Below are 16,508 nucleotides of genomic sequence, written 5' to 3'. Positions count from 1 at the left end.
TAATAATATTAAATTAATATTAATTTAATTAATATATAAGTATAAAAAATGCCTCATTTTTAATTCTCGCCTTAGGCCCCAAAATGTCTAGAGCCGGCCCTGCCCACAACCATGAGCCCTACGACAAGCTTTAGTGTACCAACCCCTTTTTCTCTCCCCATATTTCATGGCAATGACTCTTCGCCATAGTGGTTTCATGGCCATACCTCCAAAGCCATTTCCCTAATAGGGCCTGATTAAAAGACGCCAGATTCCGAATTCTCAAACCACCCAACTCACACGGTAAGCAAACATTTCTCCAAGCCACCAAAGGATATTTGAAACACTCAATTGATAAACCCCACAAGAAGTTCCTCTAAATACGTTCCAATCTAGTCGCCAAAGCACAACTGTTTGTTATTATCTTTATGGTTTCGTTGTGATGTATGTCCTTAACCATCATTTTACAGCACCTTAACATTCCCAGATCTTTTATCCCCAAAGTGAAAGGGTCAAACTTTTGTGAGATGTGTTATGCTAGTGTAGAGGTTGGACCTTGGTGTTACAGATTGCGGGTGTCTGTGAATCAACCTTTCCAAAATTGGAAGATTTCCTACTGACAATTTCTTCAACATCTTGTAAATATGGAAGTTTTGTGCGTTGTATACGATGTTTTTGTCTGTTATGCTAGTAAATTGATGTGCAGCAGCCGGAAAAGGGTGCTGGCAGATAGGAGCAGCTTTAAGGTGTTTAAGTTTTGAGATCAAAAGGTGGGCAGGGATGAGAAGTGTTATAAACACACTATCACGCAGATTCGATCTGACTAATGTGAACTTAAAAAAAGCCAAAGCTGAGAGATGGGTGGGATTTTTCTGTTGTTTTTACTCTTTTCCAGGGCTTTTTTTCAATCTTGGGGAGCAATGGGATTATGAACAATGGCTACCAAAAGAACCTGAATGCCAACGCAAATCCCTCTCGTCTATATATTGATAGTCACTAAAAGGTGTTAGATCTTATGCCGAAACCTATAAAGTGCAAATTATCACACAAAGCAATTAAATACTCAATTCCTATATGTTCCAATCAACAATATCTTGCTTATATTATATTATATTATTAAAAGAAGGGGAAAAAAAAGTCAACAATATGCTGCCAGCCGCTAGTAGTCCAATCGTGATTGTCCCATTTGGATTGATGTTCGATACAGGCAAATTGGTGTTGCAAGGGAACATGTCTTTTGATATTGACAACCACAGCAGGAAGAGCTGTTGCAATGCATAAACCACAAACAGCAACAGCACGCCACCGCACTTTAATTAGTCTTCAGAACATCATAAAAAGTTGCAGGCTTTTTCCTAGACTTTGCACACAGTTCCTGAAAAAATGACGAGTGCTTTACATCAGTGACAAGCACTTTTTTTCCTTTTTTTTTTAACAAGTTGCTCATAGCATGTACTATCCATTTTCTTTCATTCAATAATATAATAAGAACTGATACCTCTATTGCAAACGCCACACGCAAGAGTGAAGCTTCACCCCATGGACGGCCTATCAGTTGCAAACCTATTGGAAGTCCTTGTTTATCATAACCGACCTGAACAATGAAGAATTACCCAAAAGACAAAAAATTAGCCAACAGAATAGCAAACATAAAAGAGGTTGCAAAACACACAGAATTCTTGATTGATCAAAGAATCTATCTTTGGATAGTGACCGAATGTAATAGGCTATTAAGCTACTTAGAGATATTCAGTACTTAAATAGAGGAAAGGCTTTCTTTGTAGAGATTTAAAAGTTTAATAACCTTTTGTGTGCTGGAGGAAGCTCCCAAATTCTTGAACTCAGTTCAATGGGTTGCATCTTGGATGAGTTCAAGAACTAATTGTTTGAATTTTCACAAAAAATTACTTTTTTTTTTTTTTTACAAATAGGGAGAATAATTTGAAAGTTATCACTAAAACAAACAGAGCATGCTTTTAAACATGAGAGAAAAATCTTACAGGAATGGATGAGGGTAAGATTGAAGAGTGTGTTCTTATTGTCTAAATGTCTGGAAGAGGTTTCCACTTCCTAGGATTCATATGGTATAATAAATTGCTGGCAGATTAGTACATGATATGGAAGGGGGAAAATTAGAATGAGTTGTTGCAGATTTTAACACTATCAAGATGGGGAATTAGGGGTTCATTTTATTTACATTAGAGATATGTCTAGACATGTTTTAAAGTACCATAACAAAATTGATTTGTCCACTAATTATCCGGCACTTATGTTCTACTCAACACAAACACCATAAAATATTATGAAAGTTAACCATAAGTTTTTCCTTTCCTTTCCTCTTATCCCTTTCTCTTTATCCTTCAGATTCAAAGTTTATAGATTGTGTTAAAAATTATCAAGACTGGTGGGAGTTGTTGCAACATTGGTTGTAAGACAAATGGGAATTTCATAATTTGCTGTGAAGGTGGGAGTCTATTTCTGTTAATTGCATTTACAAAGAATGACAGCAGAGTACCTAACACATATAAACCATAGAACACTTCCGATAGGTTTTTAAGAAAAAGAAATGCATCACTCACAGGCACAGAAATAGCAGGAAGTCCAAGAAGATTTGCTGCAATGATAAACCGCATAAGATCACCTGAAAACAAGAGAAGGGTATGCAAGAAAACTTTAAAAGATGGTGAAGCGTGTAAAGCTAAAATATGGACAACAAAGAGAACTGAAACACAAAATTTAGTACAAATTTAGCAAAAATAGATAGTAAATGGAAATAATTGAATCTATAATAAGTTAATAACCAAAAAGACACTGAAAATTTGCCTATTGCACAATCTCATAATTTTGCAAAATGGACATAATTGAATATATGATAACAAAAAAGATACCAGACATGTGCCTAATGTACAATCTAAAATTTTGGAAATTGGAGATCATTGAACCTATAACAAAAAAAAAAAAAAAAAAAAAAAGAAGAAGAAGATACTGGAAACAAACCAATGTAAAACCTCAAAGGGTCAGTTCTAGCTTCAGAATATAATGAATAACCTGAAATATTGCAAGGTCTTTGAATCTCACACAGACATACGCTATTTAACTTAGGGGCTATTTTCACATTAAGGGCATTTAGAGTTACATCCATAAGTGGACTAACATGCTAAATGGGAAAGGGTAACTGGGTTTGATGGGATGGAAAGCTGTGGGGGGAGTATGGCAAGTGAGCCCCTAGCCATCAAGTAAGGTTTCTTGGCCTTATGGCCCTTATGTGGAGTTTCTTATGAGGCCATCTAACTTCATGTCAAATTGTGGCATGCAAAGAACATTTTCCAGTTGCAGGGTTGGCATTCCCAATAACCAAGATTCTACAGAAACAAAGAGAACATATGGATGCAACATAAATGTAAAAGTTTACATCTTAGGATCGTGGCACATCACCATTTTCTAGTCAGGTTAAGCTCAAAGCTTGAAATTAAACATGTAGAATCAAAGGCAGTTGGAAAAAAAGAAAGGCAATAGTGCGGTAGATGGATTGAAATCAGATGGGGCATGAATCAATATTGACCTGGTCTATCCATTTTATGACAATGCAAAAGACTAAAAGGAAGTGTGGTCGGACACACATTTTTTAGGGAGAAAAGATTTTTTTTATAAATTATTTAACGTTTATTACCAACTGAACCACCATTTCACGCACAAAACATGCATGTAAGGTTTTAAATTATCACATAGCAACAAAAGACTTATCCACCTCTTAAATTATAGAAACTGATGATAGATAGATGCAATTTATCATGCATGTGCAATTCTTTCATAAACATAATTGAAAAATTATAACCAGCCCCATCATTAGTTCAAAATTGAAAATGACAACAGTAATTATAGTTACAGAAAAGAAATTAGGAGAAACATAAAAGCCCAAGGCAATGTAATTTGATTAGAAACAAACATTTTGACTGAAATTTCTCAAATTCATGTGTTTCAATGTGAAACATGGACAACAAACCTGTAACCTGCATATCTGTCTCCCCCAACTGAAGTGCACTAGGAGGTATTATGGGAGCTGTCATGCTGTTAGCGTAAGAAAGCATGTTAATTCAATTATAATTACTTTGGAAAAAATCATATTTTGGTTATGAATGACAATCAATTAGACGTAAACAAGTGCAAAAATCAAATTTGTATTGTTATTTGAAAATCACATGGACTATTAGTAAATAAAACTCTAAATACAGGCAAACAATGAATGTGCCTCCCAAAAGCTGAGAAAAGCAGACCAAGTTCAGAATGCAATAAGCCTACATATAAGATTTATCACAAATTGGCCTAAAAAAAGATCACAGCAAGGCTGGATCAGATATTTATTACCTTTCTAATAAAAGTTCATAGCATTTATAAGCAAAAAATTTTATAAAAAATTCAGGAAGAAAGGTACATGATAACTATTATATGTGATATGTACAGATTCTATTTGGATCAACTTTTATTGTGAATCATCATTTGCTCCACTTTAGTTGCACTTATTACCACTGTAATCAATTAGGCTTACGTACCCAGTTGTAGGGGTCACTATGAAATCAACCTTCTTGAAGATCTCCATGTGATGGTACATAAGCCTTCGCCTGAAGAAAACCAAAAAATATTTAGAATTAAATACAAAGAACTATCATCGTTTAGACCAAGTAAAAAGAATGAGGATCTCACTTACTATATGGCCTTAAATGAGGATGTGATATATGTATTAAGTACATCAGATATTTCTGAAGGGTCACTCATAGAAAAATGGAAAAAAGAATACAATTAACACTCCTGGGTTTTATGTGTCATGCCCTAAAATGCAGATAAAATCATATCTTTCCAAAAATAGAAGACCAGTGAACTAATCTAAAAATATCACATAAACTACATGTGTTAAACATTTTTGGACATCCATGATTTTATGAGATTCCATTAACTATAGCATGCTTGTAAGGATTACACTCTTCTGCTGCAAATATGAAAAAAAGTAGCAATATGAACAATATGCATGTAATGTTCCAAAAGAACTGAATTATTTTTTATCATTATCTTGCCTCACCTAAAACGCTGGGCAGCCACATAGTCTGTTGCAGTATATGATCGAAAAAGTGCCATGCTAGTACGAGTATCATAATTAAACCTCACCCCTTTCCTACAGAAAGAAAAAAGGAGGGAAGCCATATCAAATTAAATATACAATCATCCTTATCTTTTTCTTCTTTCAACAAGTAAAGCCATCCTTGATACTAATAAAAATCATTCTGAACAATTCCAGTAACTTGTGAAAAACTCTCAGTTTAGTTTTGGTATACAACAATCTATTAATGTACCTTTGCAAAGAGGTAAAGAATCATACCCTTCTTCACAATAAGGATTCACAGAAGACAGCATTTCAGATCCAATTGAAACAAGATGAGCAGTACGCATTTCAAGGAGCTCAGGTATAACAATCTCCACCATCTTGAAAGATAATATGAAATATGTTGTATCTCAGCATATTATCACTGTATGAGAATGCTATTTCTCAATTTGAAACATAGTACTTCAGCGAAATATAAGCACCATTTTATTTGAAATAAATAATAAATAAAGAATGAACAATACTAGTTATGATGGACTTACTTCACAACCATGAGTTTTTGACAGCAGATCTAGAATATCTTCACACTTATCAGAGATATCAGTTGAATTTACGTCATTAAACCACTGCAGTAGGATAATCATATAGTTATAAAATGAAATCTGATATCTAAAGCAGTTGAATTTAATCGACATCAGTGGAAACTAAAGTGAGATTACCGCTGTGTATTTTCCCAGCCGTAAAGATCCCAAAGCATTTAAACTTTCATTTGTTGACAGTATAGGCAAACAAGGTTCAGACTACAAATCAGAGAAAATTAGACAATTAGTTACATTTAAATGAAACACACAAAAAAAAAGTAAATAAATAAATAAGGTTAATTGCAGCTGTCCACCCTTAAAAAAGGACCATGTAACTTGACTAAGCCTAAATCCCCACCAAATGGGATAAATAAAAAGGGCAAATGAGTGACTGCAAACTTGGTTCTAGATAAACTAAAGTAAATATATTTGAAGACCTGTCTCACAATCAAGCAAGGTAGAAATACTGAACAGACAGCCTGAGCGGTCAACACTATTTCATGACTATATTTGGATGCAAGAATTATTATTAACTCTATAGCTATTATCAATTCCAAATCAAAATGTGATTTATTGAAATCAACGAGGCATGCATCTTTCTTCCAGTTCTACATATTCCTCTATTGGGAAAAAAAATGAGGCTTCTAGTGAATTGAATCAAGGCTTAAAAAGTAGAATGTATGTAAACTTGTACATTATTTTGATAAGTAATAAGGATTATTAAAGTTATTATTATATATATATATATTAATTAAAAAGGTTTAAAGTTACCGGTTTCAAACTGATTCTATCTGCAGGAGAGGAGCCCAAGATTGCTGCATACCTGATGAATTATCAGTCGATCAGAATTAATTAAGGAATACAAGGCAAGCAAATGTTTTCAACCAATTTTTTTTCTGTAGCCAAGGCAATAGTTTGGAACTGCATCAAAGTCAGATGTAATGGTTTTTTTTTTTTTTTTTCAATAGGTAAATAGGAGAGGAAGGGAGAGGTGGGGTTTGAACCCCAAACACCAAGCACCACAGAGGCACAGAGGGTGTGGGTACCACTGGACTATAACTCGAACCCTAAATGTTTATGAATGTACAGGATTGGGACTTCAAGCAACATGTCCAAAAAAAGGAGATTGTGAACAACCGGATTATGCACTTCAAGCCATCTCAAAATTCTACAATGGCCCACACAATTGAATTTTGATTTGGGAGAAGAATTAATGATTTATGAGTTATTCAATGTAGAGCAATGCAGAACTACTTATCAAAAGAAAAAAGTAGAGCAATGCAGAACTTAGACATGTTTTACTGGAACTGACAATAATATATACTGTAGCAATGAAATAAAATTGGAGGGTTCTTTATCACAAATCCATTAGAAGATAGAAACTAAATAAAACACAAAGTAGTGATGAACATCTTCATAAGCAGAAGCGCTTACACTAGCATGACATCCTCCACTGTTGTCGCAATTGGTCCAATAATTTCCACAGTCCCGTTACCACATAATGATCTACAAAGAAAAGGTTCCAAATATGATTTTCAATCACTCATGCTTGAAAAACTCTTTCTATAGCATCAATAATATCTTAGTACATTAGCCAAATATTTAACATGTGAATAACAAGGACTCCCCCTCTTTGCTATATTGAAATGATTACAATGATCAAAGCTGAAGCATGAGTCAGACATGTTGGATCCTAAAAATCAACGAGATTTTAGTGATGAGCCTTTTGGTTTATTTTATACTTAAAAAATACAGATTAAATTTTATCACATTAATTTACCTTCTTGCTGGAAAATACAAAAGCACGACATTCATTTAGCTCATGTACAGTGATGCCGAATTTAATATGATGTAACAGATATCAAATTAAAGAATTCTATAACCCATATTGCGCTAGACATATTGTGATATTTGTAAGATATTTGTCAAAAAAAAAGAGAGAGGAGGTTTTCAAAGATATTTCTTCATACAAAACAATTTATATATGCTTTATAGCTAAAATAAAGCATATTACAAAACAAGGCCACACAACAGGATAAACATTATGTTAAGGAAAGCTTTGGTCAGCCATTGGTGCAAGGCAGCACAATCAGGGGAAAAGTTTCATCTCCCAAAGAAAAAACATCCTTGAACTGCTAAAAAGACTAGATTGATGTCTGCTTGAATCCTATCAAAAATTAAATGCTGAAAAGGAAGTATTCAATTCTTCATCCTGACATATCACATATGAAGATGTCTGAGGTCAGTGAGCTGTTTCATCTACTATATCACAAAGAGGCTTGCAGCTATTCCTGAGGCAGCATGTAAGATTTTGTGATACCTTAACTCTTCTCCTGAGAAAATTTTTATTTTTTTAAAATTCCCAATTTAACCTAAGAAAGTTATATTTATATCTGATAAAAGTCAATCATTGTACAGCCACAAAACAATGATATGAATGTCTGAACTAAGACAAGTATTTGACTGATACGAAGACACAGCAAACTCACTGATTGACACAAATTATAAAAGGCTATGGATTAAGATTTTCTGCAGTGCTTTTGGTTTACTGCTTTACACCACCTTTGCTAGTTTAGTTATCAATTTCAATGCCGCCCAACCATTCATATACTTCAACACAGAATGGAAGATTCTTTTAATTGATATGCTGCTTCATACTGGTCATACACGGAGTTTATGTTCCAAAGGTCTATAGTAATTACATAATCTACCTATGATAGGGACACCACAGCTTAATGTACACTAACTTATCTTCCCCAAAGGATATTAAGAAACCTAGCGACCTTTTCACCTCCTTACTCACATCTAGCATTATGTAAAGGTAGGTGTATAATATATGATGTTCTTTTTCAAGGTGTAGTTTCAGCTAGAAGTTAGATAATCATAAATCTCAACACAACATAAAGAACTCAAGGCCAAAAACATGGGGTTCATGCATGACAATCATTTTCTTATAGCCAAAAAAAGAGTATTCTTAAAATGTATCTGTATGTAGATCACTTCATTTTGGAAGATACTCATTTTATTCTATTTTTCTTCCTCTACCCTTGGGCTTTTACTTATCTTTTATCAAATTTTATTAATAAAAAATTTAAGTATGCTTATTCTACAAATTTTAATATTTTTTCATCATGATCATCATCTTGATCATAACGCGAGTCTTATCCTAATGACCACAAATTTCCACCATTTCAATTTTTTATATCTACAACAGAAAATGGTTGCTGATGGTCCTGCAGCAATATGAGCTCCAAACTTCCCTTACATCAAATGTTAAAAATTACAACTACCACCATGCACTGTGTCCAAGGGGAATGACCAACGGAAGTAGTCAGAATAGAATAGACTTTTAACTTTACACGACAACAAAAGATGTACTACTACGTTCAAAGATTTACCATACTCGAGACTAGAATCTTGAAAATATAACTGTTATTTTAAATTTTTGAACATTATCTCTTTCAGAAGAGCACAACTGCACAAGGTACAAAATACAAGAAATGTGTCACACCCTGGATCCAATGTTTGAAGTGCTTACCCTTTCATATCTGTCCGTCCATATGTTGACTTTAAGCCCACTACACCACAAAGGGATGAAGGAATACGAATGGAACCTGCCTTTTTAACATTCCATTAAGTATAAAAATTAGAATAAAAAATATAAGAATCACCAGGCAGCCAGCATATTATATTTGCACAACCTCCGCCGTCTGTTCCAAGTGCAGCTGAACATAGTCCAGAAGCTACAATTGCTGCTGGACCAGAGGAAGATCCGCCAGTATACCTTTCAGGTGCATGAGGATTTCTTGTTGTTCTGCACTTCAAAATACATCAATCAGAAAATCTTTTATATATTAACTAGTGAGGGAGAAACAAGGAACTTGTACAACAAAGAAATTAAAATTATGGGCTAAAAATCTTATCTAGAAACCCCTAGGTTAAAGTCAATGCATAAGTATACAAGAACATTTATTACTCATAAAATAAAAAGTATTCAAGTACAACAAGCAACAGTTAATAACTAAAATTAAAAATATGTATGCTTTAAAAATATGGAAAAGAGTAAAACAAAGGATAATAAGTGATGATATTCCAAATGAGCCATGCAAGTACACAAGTATCAAAAAGAGTGGGGATCATCTTGTACATGTGTATTCTTTCATTCTCTTGTACTCATTTAAACCTCCTTGTTCAAAATCTGAAATGTTCTCCAGCTAGTATCTCTAAAAATTTTAATGAACAGTATATCAAGGAAGACCACTATATCTTATACTACATTAAAAACAGATTTGACACTAAATGAAGTATGAAAGGTCTCTTTGATGCCACATTTGCTTGCCTCAGCATTTTGATGACTAACTGCAACAATTGAAGAATTCTTCAAGCTACTAATATATGCTGGTTCAACCGTGTGGGAAACTTATAAGTAAACATACTTTTTTTTAAAGTAAAATTATAAGTAAAAATTACATGAAATAATTATATGAAAACCTAAATGTTGAGTGATATAGAAAGCTAGATCATGTTAGCTTCGCTAAAACTCTTTTCTCTATGCTAGCCTAGTCATAGAAATGGCAACCCAAATTTGCTAACTTTAATTGATAAAAACATAATTATAGGTCAGAGTTGGGATTATATGGACCCTATGTAAACAGGTTGATCCAAACACAAACAGGTTGAACCCAAGCTATGCTCAACCGCCCACCAACCTGGATAATAAAAAATAATCCAAGCCATCTTGAAACACAACCCATTGAGGCATTTGAATTTCATACAATGATCAAGGTAGAATTGCATGCTTAAAATGCATGCCACGTATTTTTTTGATAAGTAATAGATTTTATTGCAAGAAAAGGAATACCCTATGTTCCTTGAAAAAATAAAAACAAATCAATTAGAAGCTAAGAGAGAGTTGGAAATCCAAAATGAAAATACAGTTGGTAAAACCCTCTATCCAAGACCATTCGAACAAAATACGAAGCAGCAAGGACTTCAATTGCTTGATAGATCTCACACTCTCCTCAAACGTACGGCTGCTATGCTCTTTTTATACTAACCACATCATGCACACTGGCAGCAAGTTCTATACATTCAAGGAATGCTTACCTAGCCAATAGTACCAATTTGAAAGGAAGGAGGCTACTGTGTCCGGCAACACCCAATGAATCCCAAACATCATAAATACTTCACTCCATAGTGTATATGCAATCTCACAATGGATCAATAGATGATCCACCGTTTCCCCATTGCAACGACACATACAACCTTAGGAAAAAGATGAATCCTCCTCTATCTAACTAAATTTTAAGTATAAAGCTGAAGATTTTGACAGTTATTGCAAACATCCATGAAACAAATTAAGGTGATTCAACTAAATAAAAGCCTTGTGTTCATAAATGAGAGACAAACAAAACAGGTAGTCACTCCAAGGCCTGTTGATAGCAGTGTACTATATTCTACCAGATAAATGTTTTTAAAAAAAAATTTGGATAAGTAATAAAAATTTATTCAAACATTAAAAAGAGAGTCATCCAAGTATACACAATGTATACAGCTAGGGACCAACTGGGATGCACGGACACGGCACCGGAGGTGCCGCACCCGCGTCTGACACGGCAGGACTCGCCGACGCGCGAGGGACGCCGCTGCTCGCGCGTCGGTGCGGCGTCCGGCCGCGTCGGCCACGTGGCATCTTATTTTTCCCGCCGACTTGCGCCAACTCGCGCCGACGCGGCTTGAATTGCGCCGACGCGGCGCCGATTCAAGCAGATTCGGGCCAATTCGGCCAGAATCAGGCTGTTTCGGCCGTATCGGTCCGTATCGGCCGGCGATCGAAACGGGCCCGAAACGGCCGAAACAGGCCTCGAATCATGCTGCAACAGCCGAAATCGGCTCTAAATGAGACCCAAAAACCCTAAATCTATCATTCCTTAATTTTATTTTGAATATTTGTTGCTTCTTTTGTGTTTTCTTTTTGGTTTTGTGTTGTGTTTTGTGTTTCTTGCTTTTTTCTTTCTTTGTTTTGTGAATCAAGGCATAGTAAATTAGTAATATGTTTTTTAAGAATATTTTAATATTAAAAATATATAGAAAATATAAATAAAAATATTTTTAATAATTTTTTAATTGCCAAGTCCCGCCGCACCTGCACCCACTTTTTTCAAAAATTGCCGAGTCCCGCACCCGCACCCGCACCCGTGCTTCATAGGGGACCAATACAATCAAGAACACAAGGAGGGACAGCCATCTAGGTAATATTGTTGTGATGCCGACCAAACTTCCCTTGCCAACATGCTAAAAGGTCAACCACAGACTTTGGAATTACCCAGTAGAGACCAAACAATGTGAACACCATAGACCAAAGCTGGACTGCAATAGGACAATGCAATAAAGTTGATCTATTGATTTCCCACTGTGTTTATACATGTAACACCAATATAGATTCCATAATTTTCGCTTGCATAAGTTATCAATTGTCAAAATTTTCCCCAAAGCAGTTGTCCAAACAAAGAACGCTGCTTTGGAAAGAACCTTCGGCTTCCAAATGCTCCTCCAAGGGAAGGACTGATCACAAACACCCATTAATGCCCAATAATAGCTACTCACCTCAAAAGAGTCAAAACCCCTACTCTTGGCAGGTATCTAGCATAGATAATTCTCACCAATACCCCTCAAAGAGACACCATATATAACATCCATAAAAGTAGACAAGGATTCCAATTCTCAATCTTGAACAGAACACAAAATCTTTGTATCCCATAAAGAACCCCATTAGAGAACTTCATGAGATCAACCACATAAGCCCCCTTATCCCTACTAATGCTGAAAAACTCTGGGAAACTCAATTTCAAAGGACTAATCCTGCACCAAACACCATACCAAATTTTTACTCTTAGCCCATCTCCAATTTTAAACTGATCATAACGAGAAAAATTAGACTATTCACTTTTAATAGGCTTCCATAAACTTGCCCTATAAGGACCTAGAATGGAGTTAGAGCAACAACCTCTCCCCCCCCCCCCCCTCTCACTTTCATATTTAACCCTTATTACCCTTCTCCAAAAAGCATCTCTCTCAGTCCCAAATCTCCTTATTTAAACAATTGGCATGTGTTGATGTCAAAGACAACATTTTCAATATTTAGGAAAGCTATCAAGGAATAATTTGGTTCATACATGTTCCAAAAAATTGATTTATTCCAATGAGCTAAAAAGCTCTAAGTGTGTTGATAATAATTAATAACTTAAATTCATAGATAAATTTACCCGTAATTTGGATTATTTCCTGTTGTACCCATGCCAAACTCATGCATATTTGCCTTGCCTAAAAAGATTACACCACAGCTACGCAATTTTGAAACACAAACCGAATCCTTGTTAACAGAGCGAAACTCATGCATCCATGTACTTGCACCTGTCATCATAGAATGACATTTTAAAGTTTTCTGCTACCTTCAGAGACAGTCTCATGAAACCTTTTTTCCATAAAAAAATATCTCAATGATTGCTAACCCTTAGATGGATGAGGAAAGCAATCTATGTCATCCTTAATTGCCATGAAAATCCCGTCCAATATAGATAATGGTTTTCCTGCACAACCAACATTAAAAGGTTCCATAATGATTAATTGGGCTATATTTCCAGCACAGTCAACACAATCATGCTTGAACATTTTTTATATTAAAGTGGAATACCATCATATGCATGAATAAAACTTTAAAACTCAGCATTACCTTCCTCAAACCTTTGTGTAGAGGCTGCAGCCTGCTTCCTGACTTCCTCAGCATCAAAGGAAATCAATAATGGTGTTGGGGGTTTCTTGCTGCTGAACTCTTTGATAACTGGGATGATCTGCTCTGCCACCTATAAATTGAAATAGGAACGTTCCTTTTGTAAGCCAGTTAAAAATATTCACAACTCCTAGTTAGTAACAGTAACATACCGTAGATGGGGTCACAAGCCTAGACCGATAAGCATGGGCATAATCACGTATCTTCCAATACTGGAATGATGAAGCTGGTTCCACGTTCCCACGGCTGGCAGGATCATAATGTGGAAGACACTTTAAGGCTGATTCAACTCGGTCCTCAGGTATTCCATTTTCTTTAAGGACAACAACCCCATGTTCTGGTTCTAAAATTCACATCACACTCATTGAATCATTTTTCATGTTCAAAGATTCGTAAATTAAGTACACAAGTTTAAGCACTATGTTGTGTGTGACACCCAATTATCCTGTTACTCCCTGTACTTATATGAAATGAATAATTGCAAATTGCAACTACCTTCTGTGGTTTTCCTGTTGGATGTTGGTTTTCCCACATAATGTAATACATAAAACTAGAGATTGATGGATACAGTTATCAATCCCTTAAGTAAATTGGTTTCAAACCATAGATTTTCAAAGTACAGATTTTTTAAAAAGATCACTTCTATTTTGTCTGGGTACAGTTTTTTTATACAATCCCGTTTTCAAAAAACAGGTTGATATCATTAGTAGCCATTGAACAGAAACCAAATAATTAAACTAGCAGATGGTTAACAAAATAATAACAATCGTATGAAGCAGCTTGATACCATTAGTAACCATTAAACAGAAACCAAATATTAAATTTTAACTAAAATTGATCTATATCCCAAAAAAAAAAAACAGTAATTAAAGAAAAGAAACTAATGAGTATAAGGGAAAAAATAAAAACCTTGAGGAGGGAATTCAGGTTTAAACATGGGAGCCTCAGGTATGACAGTATTCTGCAACATCTGCCAATCCAATTCTCTTATAGTCAACAACAACCCCACTTGATTGTTACACATAATTCAATCTAAGATGTAACAGAAACTGAAAAAGAAAAAAGAGAGACACAAACCTCAACCATTTTATTTTGCTTTTTCAAGTGAGACACAATCAGAGAACCCAACACCCTTGTTTCCAGTATCCTAACAAACAGCTTGAACACCAACCCCATCAAATGCGGTGCTGCAACAAACATCATAGTTTTTTGTTGTTTTTAAGGAACAAGTAATCAAGGCTCTAACAACAAAGACTGAATTTTTGCATACAAATATGAAAAATGAAAGCAACCCTGAAAATGAAATGGAATTTGAGTATGTGGGTTGACCTTGGATTGTTTCAGGCTCGTACTTGACGGTGGACAAGTCAACGTCCTCTGCCGGAACCATGACACGCATTTTTACCATCTTTTTTAGTACTGAAAAATGAAACCAGAACAAAGAAATTTGTAGCCTTGTAGGTACTTTCAGAGAGGGTTTGAATGAATGAATTGGCTAAAATTATGGTACTGAAAAACCAAACCAAGACCAGGTCAGTTACAGTGAATGAGTTGTTGAGAATTGAGCGGAAATTAAAGTACTGAAAACTAATAGTATTTCTTGCTTTCGTAGACTACAGTCTTTCTTTAGAAAATAATGGAACAGTGACACAGTGGTGCACTTAATGCTGCTCTTACCATTGCCAAATACTACCAGTTTCTTCATGGAAATTGTTTTCCACGAATGGAAGAGGTAAGCAAGGAATTGATTATCCAAAAAAAAAAATGTAACCAAGGAATTGATTGAATTTTGAGTTAAAAACAAAAAGTCTACAGTAGAGTTTGCTACTTTCAGTAAATTGTATTAAATTTATATTTTTTAAATATATTTTGATAGTTTGAGTTATTTTTTATGTTCTGCGAATCCCATTATTATAATATTTTTTTTGATGGGCCATTATTATTAATATTGGTCGTGTTGTAATTTGTTATCTGTACAAGCAATTGAAGAAAATGTGTTTCTTTGGAATATTGTCTCGTGGATATAGGAATATAGGTTTTTGAGATGGAAACCAAGTATTTTTTTTTTTACACTATCATAATGAATTAATAATGATAAATTATAAATTTAACATAAATTCAGTCTAATTTTAACAATATTTTTAATTAGTCTACCACCTCAAACATGGGTCCACCATACTTTGAAATTAAAATTTTTATTTTTACCACCCATGAGTGAAATGTAGGCTAATTTGCAAATTTTGTGAATTTTTTTTTATGTCCCTAAAAGGATCCTATCATAAATTTTAACAAATTTTGCTTCCAAACCATGTGTGATGTCTAGTGTCCCACACGAAATCCAAAACAACTTGCTCCATCAGCCATCAAACCTCAACTCAACCTCCTTTTTCGAATTTCATATTAAAATAAAATTTTAAAAAAAATTCTCATTATTCATTTGAGCAATTATTATAAGACAACTATCGAACAAATATAGTTAAACACTTTGTAGTTTAATCGACACTTTTTAATATTTCTAGCAGAGACATCCTATATTCACACCCTCACACCCTAAACTATCAGGGAAAAAAAATCACAATTAAGCCATTGTGATTTCAAACACATGATCAAATAGCTAGATCATATATATAAGATCAATAATACCTTACAATTTTACTCCTCTTTATTATGAATTTGAGCCAGGCATTGAAAATACAATTTTCTTTGATTTTATAATGAGAAATGATATGTCCACAATATTTTTACAACAAATCCTAAGTGGCAGGTTGTTACTGGTTATTATTGTTGGAGCAAAAAAGTAATCTTACTATTAGATTCAAATTTGAACCAATAACAACTAACCACTTATGATTTGTTGTGAAAATATTGTAAAAATATTATGCACGTAGCATCTCTCTTTTATAATTATAAGCTAAATTATATAAACTTAGTAACTTCCCATTTAAAATATGAACAAATTAAAGCAACTTATACATAAATCATAAATGAACCTTCATCTTTGTTGTATGCATTTATCATACGGGTGAGAGTTGGTTGGACCCGCGAACTATGCCTGCTTTGCTTA

General features: G+C 34.4%; 1 protein-coding gene across 2 annotated transcripts; it reads right to left on the bottom strand.

The window, feature by feature from the left end:
- Window positions 1–1,018: 1,018 nt before the first annotated feature.
- On the bottom strand, window positions 1,019–15,216 carry LOC142643740 (fatty acid amide hydrolase). 2 transcript variants are annotated; one of them, XM_075818451.1, is made up of 21 exons: window positions 15,122–15,216; window positions 14,774–14,953; window positions 14,522–14,631; window positions 14,354–14,414; window positions 13,597–13,787; window positions 13,388–13,517; window positions 13,167–13,244; window positions 12,921–13,068; window positions 9,357–9,469; window positions 9,194–9,269; window positions 7,090–7,161; window positions 6,427–6,478; window positions 5,794–5,874; window positions 5,617–5,700; window positions 5,351–5,454; window positions 5,054–5,146; window positions 4,530–4,598; window positions 3,983–4,047; window positions 2,559–2,620; window positions 1,478–1,573; window positions 1,019–1,354 (listed from the first exon to the last, which is right to left on the bottom strand). In XM_075818451.1, the coding sequence occupies exons 2-21, from the start codon at window positions 14,850–14,852 to the stop codon at window positions 1,292–1,294; spliced, it is 1,827 nt and encodes a 608-aa protein (XP_075674566.1). In that variant the 5' UTR covers window positions 14,853–14,953; window positions 15,122–15,216; the 3' UTR covers window positions 1,019–1,291. The 2 variants fall into 2 exon arrangements, with proteins under 2 accessions (XP_075674566.1, XP_075674565.1); XM_075818450.1 differs by having other exon boundaries at window positions 14,774–14,863; window positions 15,122–15,146.
- Window positions 15,217–16,508: the final 1,292 nt, after the last annotated feature.

The sequence above is a fragment of the Castanea sativa genome, chromosome 7 (genome assembly GCF_040712315.1).
Source record: "Castanea sativa cultivar Marrone di Chiusa Pesio chromosome 7, ASM4071231v1".
Classification (NCBI taxonomy): Eukaryota; Viridiplantae; Streptophyta; class Magnoliopsida; order Fagales; family Fagaceae; genus Castanea; species Castanea sativa.
Note: the sequence above shows the minus strand (reverse complement) of the source record. Positions and strands in the feature narration are given on the sequence as shown.